This window comes from Sminthopsis crassicaudata, chromosome 2, assembly GCF_048593235.1.
Source record: "Sminthopsis crassicaudata isolate SCR6 chromosome 2, ASM4859323v1, whole genome shotgun sequence".
NCBI classification, from domain to species: domain Eukaryota; kingdom Metazoa; phylum Chordata; class Mammalia; order Dasyuromorphia; family Dasyuridae; genus Sminthopsis; species Sminthopsis crassicaudata.
This window is the reverse complement of record NC_133618.1, coordinates 60,288,368-60,307,497: the sequence shown is the minus strand read 5'-3', so window position 1 is coordinate 60,307,497 and position 19,130 is coordinate 60,288,368. Positions and strand designations below refer to the sequence as shown.

General features: G+C 35.1%; 1 protein-coding gene across 5 annotated transcripts in view; it reads left to right on the top strand.

The window, feature by feature from the left end:
- Window positions 1-14,351, top strand: part of LOC141554526 (carboxylesterase 3-like) — a 49,352-nt gene extending 35,001 nt beyond the window's left edge. For 4 of the 5 annotated variants that reach the window (XM_074286503.1, XM_074286504.1, XM_074286501.1 and 1 more), the window contains 4 exons: window positions 154-301; window positions 5,355-5,504; window positions 8,868-8,946; window positions 13,993-14,351. In XM_074286503.1, the coding sequence (XP_074142604.1) occupies window positions 154-301; window positions 5,355-5,504; window positions 8,868-8,946; window positions 13,993-14,179 (564 nt within the window). In that variant the 3' untranslated portion in view covers window positions 14,180-14,351. Of the gene's footprint in view, window positions 1-131; window positions 302-5,354; window positions 5,505-8,867; window positions 8,947-13,992 lie in introns of all 5 variants that reach the window. The other variant, XM_074286500.1, reaches the window with a different exon arrangement.
- Window positions 14,352-19,130: the final 4,779 nt, after the last annotated feature.

Here is a 19,130-nt window from a genome sequence, read left to right as displayed (position 1 = left end):
TGCGCCATAGCTGCCTTGAACAGCCAGACTGTCTCTTCTGATTCCAAGCCCTGAGATCTTGCCATTGCTTCAAATTTAGGCTAAAAAACAAGATTCTGGCTCTGCCATTGATTATTGTGGAATTTATTAAGTTTTCTTCTCTGTTTATTCCAGGACATCCCCCTTGAGTTGATCCATTTAGTTGTAGAAGAGTACATTGGTAACCAGACAGACCCACTAGCCATTCAGGATGCAGTTATGGATATTTTTGAAGATGTAATTATAATTCTTCAAGTTCTGAAGGTATCAAAGAATCACAGAGGTGAGTTATTCAACTGAATTAATCTTGCTTAAGGCTTTTGGCTCCAAAATGCCCCAAAGAGACTCCAAGGACCCTAGAGTCAAAACCATCAGATCAGGCTGACAGGAGTCTTTCTTCTAAACTTAAAGCCCAACGAGAATAATGACTTCCTTGGAATCATGGAGCAAGAACATGAAGGTCTGATGATCAAAGAAATGTTTGATTTTATTTCTGTCAAAGACAACCAGAGGCAGCTAGTTGGTGTGGTGAATAGAGCACAGACCTGAAGTCAGAAGGACCTGAGTTCAAATGTGGCCTCAGACACTTAACACTTCTAAGCTGTGTGACTCTGGGCAAGTCACTTGACCTTAATTGTCTCAGAAAAAAAAAAAAAAGACACCACCATTATTCCAGTCTCCTTAATTTGAAATCTTAAGATCATCTTTGACTTCTTTCTCCCTCACCCCAGGTATATTATCAGTTGCTAAATATTGCTATTTCTGCCTTTACCCAAAACTTTGTCACCCAAAAAGGTGATATAATCTTGTGTGAAGACACAAAGCTCTCCTAGAGAAACTAAAAAGAATCTCAAAAGAGAGCTAGAAGAAAAATGGGGAAGGAAAGAAAAACTTTGTAAGATGGTTTGGAAAAGGCATGTAACTCATTAAAAGATAGATTTGACAAAATGGAAAAAGAAAACAACTCCTTGAAAAACAGAATTTGGTAAATGAAAAAGGTAAATAACTCCCAGGAAAACAGGATTTGTGAAATGGGAAAAGAAAATAACTCCTTAAAAAACAGAATTTGGGAAATGAAAAAACCAATTCCATAGAACAAAACAACTCATTTAAAAACTCAGTTGGACAAATACCAAAAAAAGTTAAAAAGAAAAGTAAATGAAGAAAGTAATTCACCAAAAATCAGAACTGAACAAATAGAAATGAATGACTCAATGAGAAATTAGGAATCAGTCAAGCAAAACCAAAAACAAAAGAAAAAATGTAAAATACCTACTGGGGAAAACAATTGACCTGGAAAATAGATCTAGGAGAGACAATCTAAGGATTATTGGACTCCCTGAAAACCATGATGAAAAAAAGAGAATTTTTTTTCAGGAAATCATCAAAGAGAACAGTCCTGATATCATAGAATCAGAAGGTAAAATAGCCATTGAAAGAATTCACCAAGTACTTCCTGAAAGAGACCCCAAAATTAAAACTCCAAGTAATATTGTGGCTAAATTCCAGAATTATCACACCAAAAAAAATATATTGCAAGCAGCTAGAAAAAAACAAATCAAATACTGAGGAGCCACAATAAAGATTATCCAGGATCTAACAGCTTCCACCTTAAAGGATTGAAGGGCCTGGAATCCAATATTCCAAAAGGCAAAAGAACTTGGAATGCAGCCAGAATAAACTACTGCACTAAACTGAGAATTTTCTTCCAGGGAAGAAGATGGGCATTCAATAAAACAGGTTAATTCCATTTATTCCTGATGAAAAGATCAGAGCTAAACAAAAAATTTTACCTCCAAATATAAGACTCAAAAGAAGCATAAAAAGGTAAAAAGAACTCTTGAAAACTGTATTTCTGTTATGGGTATACGTAGAGAGTGCATGTATAATACACTTTTACTGTTATAATATAAAAAAGGAGGTAGAAAGGGAATGGTACTAGAAAAAAGGAAAAGTGGAGGTAAAATAAGGGAAATTACATCTCATGAAGAGGCAAAGGAAACCTATTATGTTTGAGGGAAACAAGGGAGAGGGGAGAAAATTGTGTGAATCTTACTCTCATCAAATTTGGTTGAAAGAAAATATTAGACATATTTGGTTTACAGAGAAAAACTTCTCTCATTGAAAAGTTGGAGGGGAAAGGCGAAAATCGAAGGGATAGGCTAAATAGAAAGGAAAACAGAAATAATAGGGGAAAGTATAAGAAGAGGGAGGGACTTTAAAGGGGGAGGGCTGCTTGAAGCAAGTGGTGCTCATAAGTTAAACACTGGGAAGGAGGGAAAGGGGAAAAGGAAAGAGAAAAATATAAACTGGGGATAATAAAATTGCAGGAAATATAGAACTAGTAATTTTAACCATAAATGTGAATGGGGTGAACTCTCATAAAATGGAAGTGGACAGCAGACTGGATTAAAAGCCAGAATCCTACAATAAGTTGTTTACAAGAAACACATTTAAAGCAGAGTGATACATACAGAGTAAAAGTAAAAGGCTGGAGCAGAATCTATTATTCTTCAAGTGAAGATTTTGCAAGAGTCAACGTTGAAAAAATTACTCATGCATATGTTTTGTAAATAAAAAGCTATAATTTTAAAAAGTTTACATCCTAATGAGGAAAACAACATAAAAAAGAACAATAGCACTCCTAAGGTCAGGGGGCCTCAGGATTATTACACTCCTAGAAGTTGCACCCCATCATTATCATCTGGATTATTGCAATAGCCTCCTAATTTTTCTTCCTGCATCAAGCTTTTTCATTGCATTCTCCACACTCTTGCCAAAATCATCAAGTATAAATTCCTCTATTAATTGTAAAAGCCCTTCACAGCTGCAATGTATCTCTCCTTCTTCATTGGAGATGACTCTGTCTTTCTTTATTCCTATTTCTATTTTTTTCTATTCCTCACACATGTCATGTCATTTCCCACCTTTGACCCTTTGCATTGATTCACTTTCCCCCATCCCTGAACCTTCATCCCCCAGAATGTTTCTCTTCCTTCAGGACACAAATCAAATCCCACCTTCTATAGGAAATCTTCCCTACTGCTAGTGACTGTCTCTTCAATTCACTTTATAGTTAATGCTTTTGTATCTATTAATTTTTATTCTACTTTTTCTGTATATATTTACCTATATTTTTTCTGCCTCCTCCTTCAGAATCCCTACTTCTTTTGAATAGGAATTATTTTCATTCATTGTATATCTGTCCCCACCTCTGTAATAGCATGGATGAATTTCAAGGTAAAGGGGCTTGGTTCAAAACCTATTTCTGCCATTTGCTATCTGTGTGCCCTTGGAAAAATTGCTTAAACTCTGTAGGCTTTTCTTATATGTAAAAGAATTGGACTGTGACCTCTAAAAGGCAGGAAGAAAGATTGGGAGTTGTGAAGTGGGAAAGGAAGGAGAGATGAAGGGAGAAGGGGGAGAAAGACAGAGGGGAAAAAAGAAAGGACAGGAGAAAGGGAAAGGGAGAAGACAGAGGAAAGCAGGAAGGAAGGAAGGGAGATGAAGGGAGAAAGAGAAAGAGAGTAAAGGTAAAGAGAAGGAGGGAGGGAAGGAGGAGAAAGAGGGTTGGGGAGAAATACAAAGGGGAGAGAGAGAGAGAAAGACATAGAGAGGAAGAGAAATACATCCTTGGCTCTTGGAGTCAGGAAACCTTATCAAATTCTAACTCTACCATTTAATGATCATGTGGCCCTAGAAGAACCACTTTATTTTTCTTAGCCTCAGTTTCCTTATCTGTAAAACTATGAAGATGATATTTGTATTCCCTACTTCACAATATTCATAGGAGGAGAGCACTTTGTAAACTCTAAGTCACTATAGAACTATGTGTACTATTTTTAAAAAATTGTAATTATCATCGTGTTCCCCTAAAACCTCCTTAGGATGCTTTATCTGGATATCAAGGGGACCTCATGCTGGTCCTGCAGCAGTGCAGACCATGCACAGGTAGGTTTCCATGCTAGGAAGGTTGAAAGTTGACAACCAGGATTTTAGTTTATTAAGTCGTAGGTGGAACCTAAATCAAGGAAATCATGGATCCTTGAAGTAGTATTATTATGTTTATCATTAATTAATTATTATATGTTATAGTAATAACAAATTCTTAGGGGCATCTGGGTGGCACAGTGAATAGAACTCTGGGCCTGGAGCAAGCGAGGCCTAAAGTCAAATTTGGCCTAGCTGTTTGACCTTAAGTGGGTCACTTAACCTCCTCCTGCCTCAGTTTCCTCAATTGAAAAATGGGAATAATTATAACACCTATTTCCCAGGGTTGTTGTAAGGACCAAATGAGAAGTTCATTAGCAAACAGTAGAGCTTAATAAATGCTCCTTTTCTTCTTTCTGGGAGAATGAGAATTTCTCTTCTAACTGATCTAACTGATACTGGCTTCCTATGGGAGATGGTTTTTTCATTAAATATCTTCAAAGGTAGTTTTATCACATTTTGACAACAACAGTGGGTTTTCAGGGAGAACTAGCACCTCTGGTGTGAAGGTTTGCTGATTTTCCAGGACTACTCATCCACCTTTGGTTGCCACCTAACACTCAACTCTCCAAGAAGCTATAGCACACACATGAATGCATGGTGCCTTTATTTTTTTTTTTTTTTGGTTTCCATTTGTTTATATTCGAATGAGTGTCAGAGATGCACCAGGTTATAACTTTGTAAGATTTGAAAAATCTAGTTTTGAGAACAGTAAAAAATAAAAATAAATCAACACTACTATTTCCAGAAAGGCTTTATCAATCAAATGTCCTATAATTCAATCACCATCTTGGCTGACTGCCTGTCCAAAACACTTTACCTAGCTTACCACACCAGGAAAATCATCCAGATTAGACAGGCTAAAGTGGATTGAGGGTAACCATTGGGTTTCAAAGCCGTTGGTGAATTAGGGGGGTGTCTATTGCAAGCATATAATGATTTCCCCCAGCAGAATGGGAGGATAAGAACGATTTGTTCCAGTGGTTATGAGACAGCTGAAGCAGGCCCTACATGTAGAGTGTTTACAGCTTGGCCAGGCACTGAATATGCCCAGATTGTCCACTGCGTTCCAGATCATAGCAATTATCCTGATTGTTGTCTTGCCACTAGACTTCCGTGACTGAAGGAAAGCATAGGGCTGATGATTTTGTGCAGCTCTGCTTTATTAAATCCAATTCAGGTGCAAATCAAGACATAATCTTTCTGATGTCATTGGTCTTCTCTGCAATGAATAGAAGACGTCGACAACAACAACAAAAAAATATTGAAGTAAAATGGGCTTCTTTTGCCCAGTGAGATTTCTCAGATTCCTAACTCCAGGCTTCTTCTGGGCTCTGTTCCATCAGATTGTGGAGCTCCAGTCTATTTATATGAATTCCAGCATCGGCCAAGTGCTTTTGATAAGATCAAACCTGCTTATATAAAAGCTGACCATTCCGCTGAGCTCACATTCGTTTTTGGAGGCCCTTTCATGGAAGATGAGCGCTCCATGTTGGGTAAGGAAAATATATCTGTAAATCTTTACTGAATATTTGCTGTCTACAATTGCAAGAAATACAAAGATGCAGTTTTTGTCTTTAAGAAACTTGGTATCCTTCCTTAGTGGGGAGTTAAGACATGTACACACACACACACATACACACACACGTGTGTGTATGTGTGTATGTGTGTGTGTGTGTGTGTAAATATTGGAGAATGCATAATCTCAGGGAAGATTAAATTAATAAGTAAATATTGGATTTTTAAAATTAGCAAATGGAATAGCAAATGGATAACCAGGAGAAAGAAGTGGAAGAAGACTTCAATTACTGTGAAATCCATTCTACAGTCAGCCAAAACACACAAAATATCCCAAAGATATTGGAGTCCCACATCATTGCAACTGCTCTTGGGGACTTAGAGATCTCCACAGAAAAGCAATAATACTAAAAAGCAGTTGCCAGGTATGGTGGCACATGCCTATAATCCCAGCTGGAAGGTTGAGGTCGAAGATTGTCTGGATTGGGAGTTCTGATCTGCATTGGATTAAGGCAATTGTGTGTCCACATTAAGTCTAGTACCAATATGGTGAACTCTCCTATGTAGTTACCAGGTTGCCTAAAATAGGGCAAGCAAGCCCAGGATTTAAAGAAGTAGATCAAAGTTCCCATGTAGATCAGTATTGAGATTGGGCCCGTGAATGGACAATTGTACTTCTAATCTGAACAAGAGTGGGAGACCCAGGTTTAAAAAAATAATAATAAAACACAAAGAAAAACTCGTAGGGGATCAAAAATGACTTTGGAGAAGGAAGAGTACAGGATATATCAGCATCACAGGTTCTATAAAAGGAACTCATCTCCAGGGTGGGATAGGATATATCAAGGAAAAGCCCAAACCTGAGTAAGATTATTTTGAGTATTCAACAAGGGAAGAAAAGGAAAAGGTCATTATTTGAAGATTGCCTTCCAAGCCTGGCTCCCATTGCTCCTCCCCAGTCTAGCACATGTACTCCTGATTAGTCAAATATAAAAGGATCAGTCAGAAATTCAGGGATTTTAAAGGGGAATTTGAGGTCTTCTGATAGTTCTATTGCCTATATGCAGGTTGACAGCTAAAAATTTCCAGCAAGGAAGATTTCAAATATGGGTGGTGAGGAAAGGAAGAGATCTAGAGAAGGGGTAGGTTGTTGGCACTTTGTAGGAAGAGGAACCACGATGTCAAGAGAGTTATTGTTGGAAAGAATGGTGAGGACCCTTTAATGCAGAAATTTCTTGGAGTTACTTCCCTTGGCATTTATGGTAAGTTTCAATAGCTGGTTTTTTTTAAAAAAAGGATTGAATATACCTTATTTTCTCTTTTTTTGACTCCTTAAATAGCATCATGTAACACTGAGACTTCCTCTGAGGGGTGGAGAAGGACTGGCAATTTCTCCCATGTGCCCATAAAAAATGGGACTCAACTAGTCAAGCTTGAACCTGGGCCTCTATTGTGCTTCTTTACTTGATCTTTGCCTGTTCTGGGATAGAAACTCCATGTTTGGAGGTCACTTTATAAATTGAAGAAGTTTAGAAATGATGGACCTTCAATTAGTCTAAAAGGTCTTATACTAAAATCTAATAATAGTGAAGTGCTCCTAGACTCAAGGGTCTGGGGTACTTCATCTCCTTTATGTACTACTCTGGGTCCCTCATGCTCTGAGCCCATAAAAATGGTGATTGGATTTAGTTGTAGGGGAATCTTGACCATCTAGAAGAAGGGTCAAATCATTTTTCTCACCTTCTGGTGCTCACTAAAGAGAATTTCTTAGTTAAAACTAAGCTCATATCTAGGATATTCCCAAAAAGCAGAGTAGATTTGGTACTCCAAATAAACATCTGCTCCATACATGATCCACATACAAAAGAAAAGCTTACTAGAGAGGGCTATCACAAATATACATTAACAATAAGACTTTAAAAAATTGGTTACAATGACATAACTATTCTTATACTCTGCTGAGAGGTTTGTATTTAAAACATCAAGGCATAATGGAATTGATAGGAATGCTGAATAGATATTACTATACATCACTTCATCTCTGCCCTGTCTAAACAACCCTTTTCTGGTTCATGTCTTTTCATAAGCTAGTCCAGACTTTGGGGTTATTCCTCTTGTCAGTAGTTATTTTCTTTGATGTACAATTTCTTCAGGAAATCTGCCATCTGAGGATCTAATTATCCCCAAATCCCTCATTCTCACAAAGTGGCATCCCACTCTGGAAATGTCCATCTCAGGATCACTGCTTGGTTACATACCATCGGGAGAAAAAAAAACAGAAAGAAGAGGTATCCAACAGCTCACTTCTAACAGCCATGTGGGGACAATGACAATGTTTCCAGTGTGTAGAAGAGTCACCCTCATGAAAAGTCCTAGAGTTACATGATATACCTGGTAGATAAAAGGAAGAGAGACAGGAGAAAAATCAATACTTTTTTAAAAGTCCACTAAGTCATTGGCTCTTATTGCTCAATAGTCAATAAGAGAATTGCCCTATCATTCTAAAAATAGGCAAATGCTGAGCTACTATCATGAGTTAAATTTAACAAAAAGGTAAATAGAGGCACCTTTCTACACAAAGTAATGGTACATTAGCAGGAGCAAGAACATAAAGCAGGTCTAATGATTGCCGCAATTAGACAGAGACAGAATTGGCAAGGATAGGGCTAATGTGGGATAAGGTCATCTAGTTTGTTTCTCAAATATAACAAATATCATAGTTTCTCAGAAGCTAAAGTTTTGTGGGATTACAACCTTTCCTCAGAATGAAGTAATTTCCAGGTTCTTTTGTGATCATTAATTGCATGAAATTGGAATATTTTATGAGATAATTGTACTTTTAAACTTTAGCTCAATGTTTAATTAAACCTTAATTAAAAGAGATCAAAGTCCAGGGAAACTGGACTTTTGGCATTTGATTCTTGAGATATAAAGAAACACTTGAGCTTCTTCATATAGAGATAGAAAAGAAATCAAAGTTTGTTATGTGGGATTATAGAAAAAAATCATAAAATAAAATCAAATATCAAATACAGGAAAACTGCCTGGTTTTGACACTAGTATAAATGATTAGCCAGAAACTTGCAGGGCAGCTTTCCATATTATTAGAGAACTTCATGATGCTAAAACTATTTCCTGACCTATATATAAAGGTATCAGAGTATTTGTGGAAAAATTATTGGGAATCTCCCCTTAAGTACATTGATTATAATGAACCACAAATCTTTGGGTCAGGCTCGGGCATTTCTCAGATGTGCAGTGTGACCTGAATGTGAAACTCTGATAGTTTTTTGTTGCATCAAACTCTTAAGTTTGACTACAGAAGTAATGGTTATTTCCAGCTTTTCCAGACTCCACTGAAGAAGAGAAACAGCTAAGTAGGACAATGATGAGGTACTGGGCCAATTTCATTCGGACAGGGTAAGTAAAATGGTGACAATCACCTTACACAGAGGAACTTTTTGATTCCAGAATGGGCTCTAAGAAAACATTAGGTTAAGATTTATGATTTGCTTCTACAGAATGGCTCACTCCCACAACAAGACCTAAGACATCAGGTTATAATGAAAATGTTTAATAATAATTAGTATAATAACAATAAATTATAAAAAAAGGAAACCAAAAGTGCAGTTCTTACAACAAAGACACTTAATGCATCCTGTGAATAATATAACTAGTACAATACAACAAGATATATAGACTAGAAGGAGAGAGAAGAAAGAATGCATCACCAATTCGGGGAATTAGCAACTTTGCAGAACTCTCTCTAGGGAAAACAGCCCAGAAAGTCCTAATCAAGAGGGTCCCAGGTCTCCATGGGTGAGATTCCAATTTGGGTACTGATCTATCATGACTTAAATAGTCCAGGGAACAAAAATGGCTAAATGCCAGCAATACTGACTTCACTTTCTTGAGAAAATCCAGAAGGGGGGACAGTCCTGTTGAGTCTATCCAAAAGTAAAGCTTTACTTCTAGAGTGGCTAGTTCCAGTATATAGATAATATGTCCTTGGTGGATTTGGCCAGAATCCACCCAGGACAGTATTCTGTAAGCTATATTTGTTCCTAGGGTTATTCAGCAGCTGCAAAACAGGGATGAATAATAGTTCACTGTACTGTAATTACCATGGACATGGAGGGAAACTGAGGGCCAAAGCCTATAGAATCTTATCCTTATACTTATATCTTTCAGAAGGTCTTATGATATTTGGGTTCTTGGCTTTGGGGCCACAAAATAGGGCATAATCATCACATCCCTTTGTCCCTCCTAAAAAGTATAGGTCCCATGTCACCATTGCCTCAGAGATTATCTTTTGTTCTAGGAAAAGTTCTCTCTTCTGATAACAGTGGCCTCCAAAGTACTAAGGCAAATGTAGAAAGATCAGCCCAAGAACTATTCCTAGTTCCCTTCTGATAGAATTGCTACAAGCATCTTCAGAGGAAGAGAGAGACTGGTATCTACACCATGGTTATGGACAGCATTGGATATCTTATTGTCCCAATAATGACTAATGTCAGTTTAGGTAACATCTAGTCATTATTGGACTTTCAAAACAGGTGATTATTAAAGGATGGGATATAAAGGCAGCGGGATGACTTAGTCAATAGAGTGCTAAATTTGGAGTCAGCAAGACCTGAATTCAAATATAACCTCAGATAATTATTAGCTATGTGACTCTGGGCAAATCATTTAACCTCTGTCTGTCTCGGTTTCTTCAACTGTAAAAGAAGGAAAATAAGAGTAATTACTTTCCAGGGACATTGTGAAAATGAAATGAGATATATGTAAAGCATTTAGGACAGTGTCTTAAACTTAGTAGACACTTAATAAATGCTTGTTGTCTCCCCCAATTCCCAATCAACTTTACAAATAATCACAAAATGAACAATTCCTAACAATTAGAATTTCCTATATAGAGGAAGCTACATGGTAAGGTAGATAAAGTGCTGAATTTGGAGTCAGGAAGATATAAGATCACATCCTCCCTCAATTATTTAATATGGAGGCTTTTTTCACTTTTTTATTCCATGTGTACAGTTTATAAGAGAATTCCTTTCATAGAAAGAGAAGCAACACCTTTTGCTACAGAGAGCTAGGTGAAGATAGATAGTACAGCCATTCAAGACACTATGAATTAAATGTTTGCTCTGTACCCACCTCCCCCCAAAAAAGCTATCATATAAACATCATAAACCAGGAATAATCAAGATACAAAATAGCACTAATAATAGTATCCAATAGGTAACCTTTATCAACCTCAGTTTCCTCATCTGTAAAATAATGGAGATAATAATAACACCTACCTCACAATATTATTGCAAGGATCAAATGAGATGACATACTCATTTACTCAGTAAATTTTAAAGTATTTTATTTTGCTGTTGTTGTTCAGTTATTTTAGTCATATCCAATTCTTTGTGACCCCATTTGGGATTTTTGTGGCCAAGTTACTGGAGTGGTTTACCATTTCTTTCTCCAGTGGCTCCATTTTGGTCAGGCAATCCAACTTGTCCCCAGGTCATGTAGCTAGGAAGAGTCTGAAATTGAATTTGAACTCTGGTCTTCTGACTCTAGGCCTAGCACTCTATCCACTAAGGCATGAGCTGTCTCCAAAATGCTTTATAAATATTTTATAAATATATATAAGTAAATATATATTTGTTTTTATATAGATATATATTATAAAGTATGTTTATATTTATATAGTACACATTTATATAATATATTTATTTACATGTAAATAAATATTTATTTGTGTATATATAAAGGCTTTTATAAATGGAATGTTTTAGTAAATAGCAATGAGTTTCCCCATAAGAAAAATCAAGCAGCTAGATGGCTTAGTCAATAGAGTGCTAAATTTGGAGTCAGCAAGACATGAATTCAAATATAACCTCAGATAATTATTAGCTATAGGACTCTGGGTAAATCATTTAACCTCTATCTGTCTCGGTTTGTTATAGTACTTTTGGTCAAGTATGTTATAGTACTTTTTTCAAGTATATTTTGGGGTTTCTGAGCATCTCCTTTCAATTCTGAAATTCTATAATTCTCTGAGCAGTTCCTAAAAGACAAACTTAAGTATGGTTCTTCAAGCCCATACCTAAATGAGGAGGAATAGGGAAAGAAAAGGAAAGAAAAACAGTTATTAAGCACCTGCTGTGCCAGACGTTATCTTATTTAAATCTCACAACAATCCTGGGAGATAGGTCCTATTATTCTCATTTTACAGCTGAGGAAACTCAGATAGGCAGAGATATAGTGACAGCTAGTAAGTGTCAGAGGCAAGATTTGAACTTCTGACTTCAGGTTCTTAAATACTCACCATAGAATTAATTACACTGGCTCTAGCTGTACCTTAAGTGGAACAAATTGGCATTCCCAGGCATATATCACAGTCACCTCCCATATAATCTTATTATGCTACTCTTGGCATTCCCTTTCCCTTAATTTGCTACAAACCAACCTTGCTACTTTGCTTAGTTCTTGAGGGAAACTTTGATCCCGCTTGTTGTGCATTCTCCTTCCTCTGCTTTCTACTTACTCCCGTGTGTAGTTTTAAACACAAAGTGTAAAGTGATTATGTAAAACCTCAAGTGATTCTGAAAAGTTTAATAATTAAGCGTTCTTATCTTCAGATGAACCTCTGCCAGGATTCCCTTTACCTCAGATAACCCTGTTCTCATACAACTCCCTCCCATTTCCCCTCCAAAAAAAAAAAAAAATTCCCTATGATAAAAAAATACACTAAGCTCACAAGTCCATGATTCTGATCTTACAAAAGTTCACTGCTATGGAGGAGGTACTAACAACCAGGTCACAGCCCTGTCTATCCCTGAATCTCCTTTTCCTCAACTCAGATTCCAATTTCCATGAGGACTCCAAGCTTCACACACTGTCTCCCTGTCCTACATACAACCACTAAAACCGCTCCGCGCTGGGATCTCTCCCTAACACATACCAGAACCTCTCTGCCCACAGTCACTGGCTCTCTTTGCACAGTCCCTCAATTCCTGATCCCCGGCCAATCTCTCAACAGCCACATCAACCAATATCAGTCCCAGTGATGCTTCCTGATGGCCCAATAAACAAGGTTCTTACTTTCTTGTGTGGGATCCATTTTGTTTGACATCCTGGTTAAGTCTGTGGCCCCTACTTAATTTCTGTTCTTAAATTCATAAAATAAAATGCATTGGATTTAAAAAGAAACCAATTATATTAGAAAGTCAAGTGACTCAGTGGATAGAGCTGAAGCTAAAATTAGAAAGACTTGAGTCCATATCTGGCCTCAGAAGCTTGCTAGCTGTCAGATTGAGCAAGTCAGTTGAACTCTATTTGCCTCAGTTTTCTCAACTTAAAATGGGGATAATACTAGCACCTATCTACCAGAATTGTTGTGAGGATTAAAAGAGATGATATTTGTGAAGAACTTAGCATAGTGCTATATAATTAACTATATATAACCAATGCTATATAAGTATATAGTATATATAGTATTATACGATTATAGTATATACTAAAATATATGGTATATATAATAGACACAATAGAAATGTTAGATATTATTTTTTGTTATTAACAAAAGTAAGAAAATATTATTATTATTGCAATATAAAACCAAGGCCAAGTTCAAAGACCTTCTGCTATCATCAGAGGAGACATTGTCCAACCACCTTCTTTTTTTATAAATGAGGAAACTCTGGCTTAGAGAGGCAAAAGACCTTTCCAAGATTACATAAATAGAAGTATATATATATATAATGTGTGTGTGTGTATATATATGTATGTGTATATATATGTGTGTGTATATATATGTGTGTGTATATATGTATGTATGTTTATATATATATACATATATATACATATATATATGATCATTCAACCCATTTCTCCAGAGAGATAATTGTGTTATCATGCATCTTTGTAATATTATCCTAATACATTATGCTCAAAAAGAAAATGTAGTTGGTAGACCCCAAAGAATCAAGTTATCTCACATAATAGAATTAGAATACATACACAATATGTCATCATATATACTTGATCACACACATTTCATTTCCAAATAATATGAGGCATCATTACTTTACATGGGTCCTAGATTAGGTTAGATTAAATATTTATTTAATACTTCTATATTCTAGGAACCATATTAATCATTGGGGATATAAAAACAAGGAAAAAAGAATTTTCCTACTCTCCAAAAGTTTACATTCTAATTTGTCAGGACAGCATATAAAGAGGAAGTAGAAAGAGGTATATGGATGGTAATCTTTTCAATCTAGTCCCTAGTCTAGACTTAAGGAAAAGTCATTCTTAGTGGGGCAAGGCAACTAGTGTGAAGTTGGAACACACTAGAGAATGAACCATTGGCAAACTTAAATGGTGTCTGTGGCAGATTGGAAAGGAAATGGTACCTTCTCCTCCATTCTCCAGCCCACTCACTCCTTTTTTCCTAATTCCCAGGGATCCCAATGGAGAAGGGCTGCCCACCTGGCCTCTCTATGACCAATCAGAGTCATACCTAGAGCTCAGCTTGACTCCAAAGGCGGGAAGAAAATTCAAAGAGGACAAAGTGGAGTTTTGGAAAAAAATCGCTGATGAAAAAGTTAAGCTATATCATGAAGGAAAGAAGAGACATACTGAATTGTGATTTCACTAATACTGAACTAACAACACAAGACCAAAAACATTTTCAAAAATAATTTTAAGATCTTAGTAAATTTTTGTGTATATTTACAATCACAAACCAAACAACCAAAATAACAATAACAACAGTGACGATGTTAATAAATATCTGACTACTCTATTTTAAGCACTTGAAAGAAGGGACATGTTTTATTTGTCTTTTTAATAGCCTGATCATAGACCATTGCACAAAATGAGAACTTAATAATTGTCTGTTGAATGTTTATATATGCAAAGTACTTTACTGACATTATTTATTTAATAGCACAACAATCCTAGGAGCTATGTAATAGAGACACCATTATTTCTATTTTACAAATGAAGGTCCTGAAATGATTTGCCAAAGATCTCACAGTGGCACAGTGGATTAGAGTGGCACTCTAACCCAAGTCATTAAATCAAACCATGAGTTAGATATTTTGGGAGTTGCTTCAGTTTTTAAATTGTGCTTATGGGAGAGGGATCAAATTTAAAAGTTAATTTTTAAAATTCTTGTAAATTAAAAGGCCTGGATTTAGGGTTGTAAGGGATTATAGATTTAGAGTTGGAAAGGACATTAAGAGTTATGGAGGGAGCAGCTAGGTGGCGCAGTGGATAGAGCACCAGCCTTGAATTCAGGAGGACCTGAGTTCAAATCTGGTCTCAGACACTTAACACTTCCTAGCTGTGTGACCCTGGGCAAGTCACTTAACCCCAGTCTCAGGGGGAAAAAAAAAAAAAAAAAAGAGTTATGGAACAAGGAGATCGGTGGCACAGTGGATAGAGCACTAATCCTGTAGTCAGGAGGACCTGAATTCAAATTTAACTTCAGACACTTGACACTTACTAGCTGTGTGAACTTGAGGAAATCATTTAACCCTGTTTATCTCACCAAAAAAAAAGTTATGGAAAAAATATCATAGAGTTACAGTCAGGATTACACAGGATTTAACAGCTTCTACATAATTGACCTATTAAAAACATTAGACAGCATACAAATAAATGGAACTTTCCTTAAACTAATTAGTAGTACATTCTTAAAATCATTAGCAAGCATTAATTGTAATGAGGATAGGCTAGCAAGAATGCCCAGTATTGGCATTATTATTCAATATTGTACTAGAAATGCTAGTTATAGCAATAAAAGAAGAAAAAATAATTGAAGGAAATAAAATAAGCAATGAGGAAATAAAATATCACTCTTTGCAGATGATAATGATGGTATACCTAGGAAATCCTAGAAAAACAATTTAAAACCTAATTGAAATAACCAACAACTTTAGCAAAATTATAGGATATTAAAATAAAGCTACATAAATTATCAACATTTTTATATTTTACCAATCAAATTCAGCAACAAGAGATAAACATAGAAATTCCATTTAAAATAACTATAAAAATATAAAATACTAGGAAGTCTACTGACCAGGACAAATCAAGGAATTATATGAATACAATTATAAAAAAATTTTCACACAAATCAAGTCAAATCTTTTTTTTTCTCAATAGTGTTTTATTTTTCTAAATACAGTTAGTTTTTTTTAATTAATTTTATAATTATAACATTTTTTACAACATTATCCCTTGTACTCCCTCCTGTTCCGAATTTTCCCTACTTCCCTCCACCTCCTCCCCTAGATGGCAGGCATTCCCATATATATTAAATATATTATAGTATATCCTAGGTACAATGTATATGTGCAGAACTGAATTTTGTTGTTGTTGTTGCTGCAAAGGAAGAATTGGATTCAGAAGATAAAAATAACCTGGGGAGAAAAAAAAAAGTTTACACTCATTTCCCAGTATTCTTTTTCTGGGTGTAGTTGATTCTGTCCATCATTGATCAATTAGAATTGGGTTAGCTTTTCTCTATGTGAAGATATCCACTTCCATCAGAATACATCCTCATACAGTATCATTGTTGAAATGTATAATGATCTCCTGGTTCTGCTCATTTCACTCAGCATCAATTGATGTAAGTCTCTCCAAGCCTCTCTGTATTCTTCCTGTTGGTCATTTCTTACAGAACAATAATATTCCATAACATTCATATACCATAATTTGCCCAACCATTTTCCAATTGATGGGCATCCATTCATTTTCCAGTTTCTAGCCACTACAAAAAGGGCTGCCACATTTTGGCACATATAGGTCCCTTTCCCTTCTTTAGTATTTCCTTGGGGTATAAGCCCAGTAATAGCACTGCTGGGTTAAAGGGTATGCACAGTTTGATAACTTTTTGGGCATAATTCCAGATTGCTCTCCAGAATGGTTGGATTCTTTCACAGCTCCACCAACAATGCATCAGTGTCCCAGTTTTTCCACATCCCCTCCAACATTCATCATTATTTGTTCCTGTCATCTTAGCCAATCTGACAGGTGTGTAGTGGTATCTCAGAGTTGTCTTAATTTGCATTTCTCTGATCAGTAGTGATTTGGAACACTCTTTCATATGAGTGGAAATAGTTTCAATTTCATGACCTGAAAATTGTCTGTTCATATCCTTTGACCATTTATCAATTGGAGAATGGCTAATCAAGTCAAATCTAATAACTTCAAGAATATTAATTGCTCAAGTCAAAATAATATAAATGACAATTCTACCTAAATTAACCTATTTATTCAGTGTCATACTATTTATATTTTATAGGGCTATAAAAATGTTTTGCCTTTCAATTAGTTTTTTTTTTCCTTTTTTTTTATTAAAGCTGTTTAATTTTCAGGAGATATGCATGGATAACTTTTAACATTAACTCTTGCAAAACCTTGTAAATTCCCCCCCTCCTTGCTCTCCACATCCTCCCCTAGATAGCAAGTAATCCAATATATTTTTATCATGGTAAAAAGATGTTAAATCCAATACATGCATACATATTTATACAATTATCTTGCTGCACAAGAAAAATCAAATCAAAAAGAAAAAAATGAGAATGAATATAAAATGCAAGCAAACAATAACAAAAACAGTGAAAATTTATGTTGTGATCCACATTCAGTTTCCACAGTCTTCTTTCTGGGTGTAGATGGCTCTGTCTGTCACAAGAATTGTTGACAAGACATCGTTGGAAGAATCATCTCTTGTTGAAAAGAGCCACATCCATCAGAATTGATCATCGTATAATTTTGTTGCTGTGTACAATGATCTCCTGGTTCTGCTCATTTCATTTGAGCTATAAAAATATTAATAAAGTCCATCTGTAGCAACAAATGGTCAAAAATATCAGAGTAATTAATGGGGAAAGTGGAATGGAAAGTGATCTAGTTATATGAGAACTTAAATTGCATTAAAAAGTGGTAATTATCAAAACAGTCTGGTACTGACTAAGAAATGGAATGGTGGATCAGTGAAATAGATTAGGCACACAATATATTATAGTAAATAACCATAGCAATTTAGTCTTTGATAAACCCAAAGATCATTTTTAGTACAAAAATGCAATAATTGACCAAAAAAATCAACTTCTGAGAAAACTGGAAAACAAGATGGCATATTTAGGTATTGATCAACATCTCACACCTTCCAAGTCAAAAATAGGCACATGATTTAGACATAAAGGATGATTCCATAAACAAATTAGGATAGCATGGAATAAATTTACCTGTGAATGAATAATCGGATCTTTGGAGAATGAAAAAATTTAGGACAAAATAATAAATAAAGAATATTGTAAAATAGAAAATGGATCATTTTGATTATATTAAATTTTTAAAATTTTATACAAACAAATCCAAGGCAACCAAAGTTAGAAGAAAAGCAAAAAACTGAGGACAAAATTTACAACTCTGATAATGGCATAATTTCTTATATATACAGAGAAATATTAAACACATTTATAAGAATAGAATTCATTACCCCATTGACAAATGGTCAAAGGATATGAACATGCAGTTTCCAAACAAAGAAATCAAAGCTACCTATAGTCACATGAAAAAAATGCCCTAAACCACTATTGACTAGAGAAATGCAAATTAAAACAACTCTGTGGTACTATCTCACACCTGACAGGATTGGCTAATATGACAGAAAAGGAAAATAATAAATGTTGGAGGGGATGTAGGAAAACTGGGACATTATGTGAACTGTTCCAATCATTCTAGAGAGCAATTTAAAACTATGCCCAAAGGGCTATAAAACTACATACTTTTTGATCTAGCAATACTACTACTAAGTGTGTACTCAAAGAGGTCAATAAAAAGGGGAAATTATATATATATATATATATATATATATATATATATATATGTATTATATATATATATGTATATATATATATACACATATATATATACATACATATATGTGTGTATATATATATATATATGTATATATATATATATATATATATATATATATATATCTTTTTGTGGTGGATAAGAATTGAAAATGTTCATTAATTGGGGAATAGTTGAACAAATTGTGGTACATGATTGTAATGGAATGCTATTGTGCTATAGAAAATGATCAAGATGATTTTTAAAACACCTAAAAAGTCTCACATGAACTGATTATGAGTGAAGTAAGCAGAATCAAGAGAATATTATACTTAGTAAGAGTAACATTGTAAAATGATCGTCTATGATTGACTTAGCTATTCTCAGCAATACAACAATCCAAGACAGTCCCAAAGAACGCATAATGAAAAATGTTATCTACCTCCAAAGAGAATCAATAGCATCCAAATACAGGCCAAAATGTACTATTTTTCATTTTTTTCCTTCTTTTTTTTGTTTGCATTTTCTTCTACAACTGACTGATGTGGAAATACATATATATATAACATGATTGAATATTTATAACCTATATCAGACTTCTTACTGTCCTTTGGATGGGATGAAAAGGAAGAAAGGATAGAATTTGGGACTCAAAACTTTTTTAAAGAATGTGTGAAAATTGTTTTTACATGTAATTGAAGAAGTAAACTTTTTTTTCAAAAACA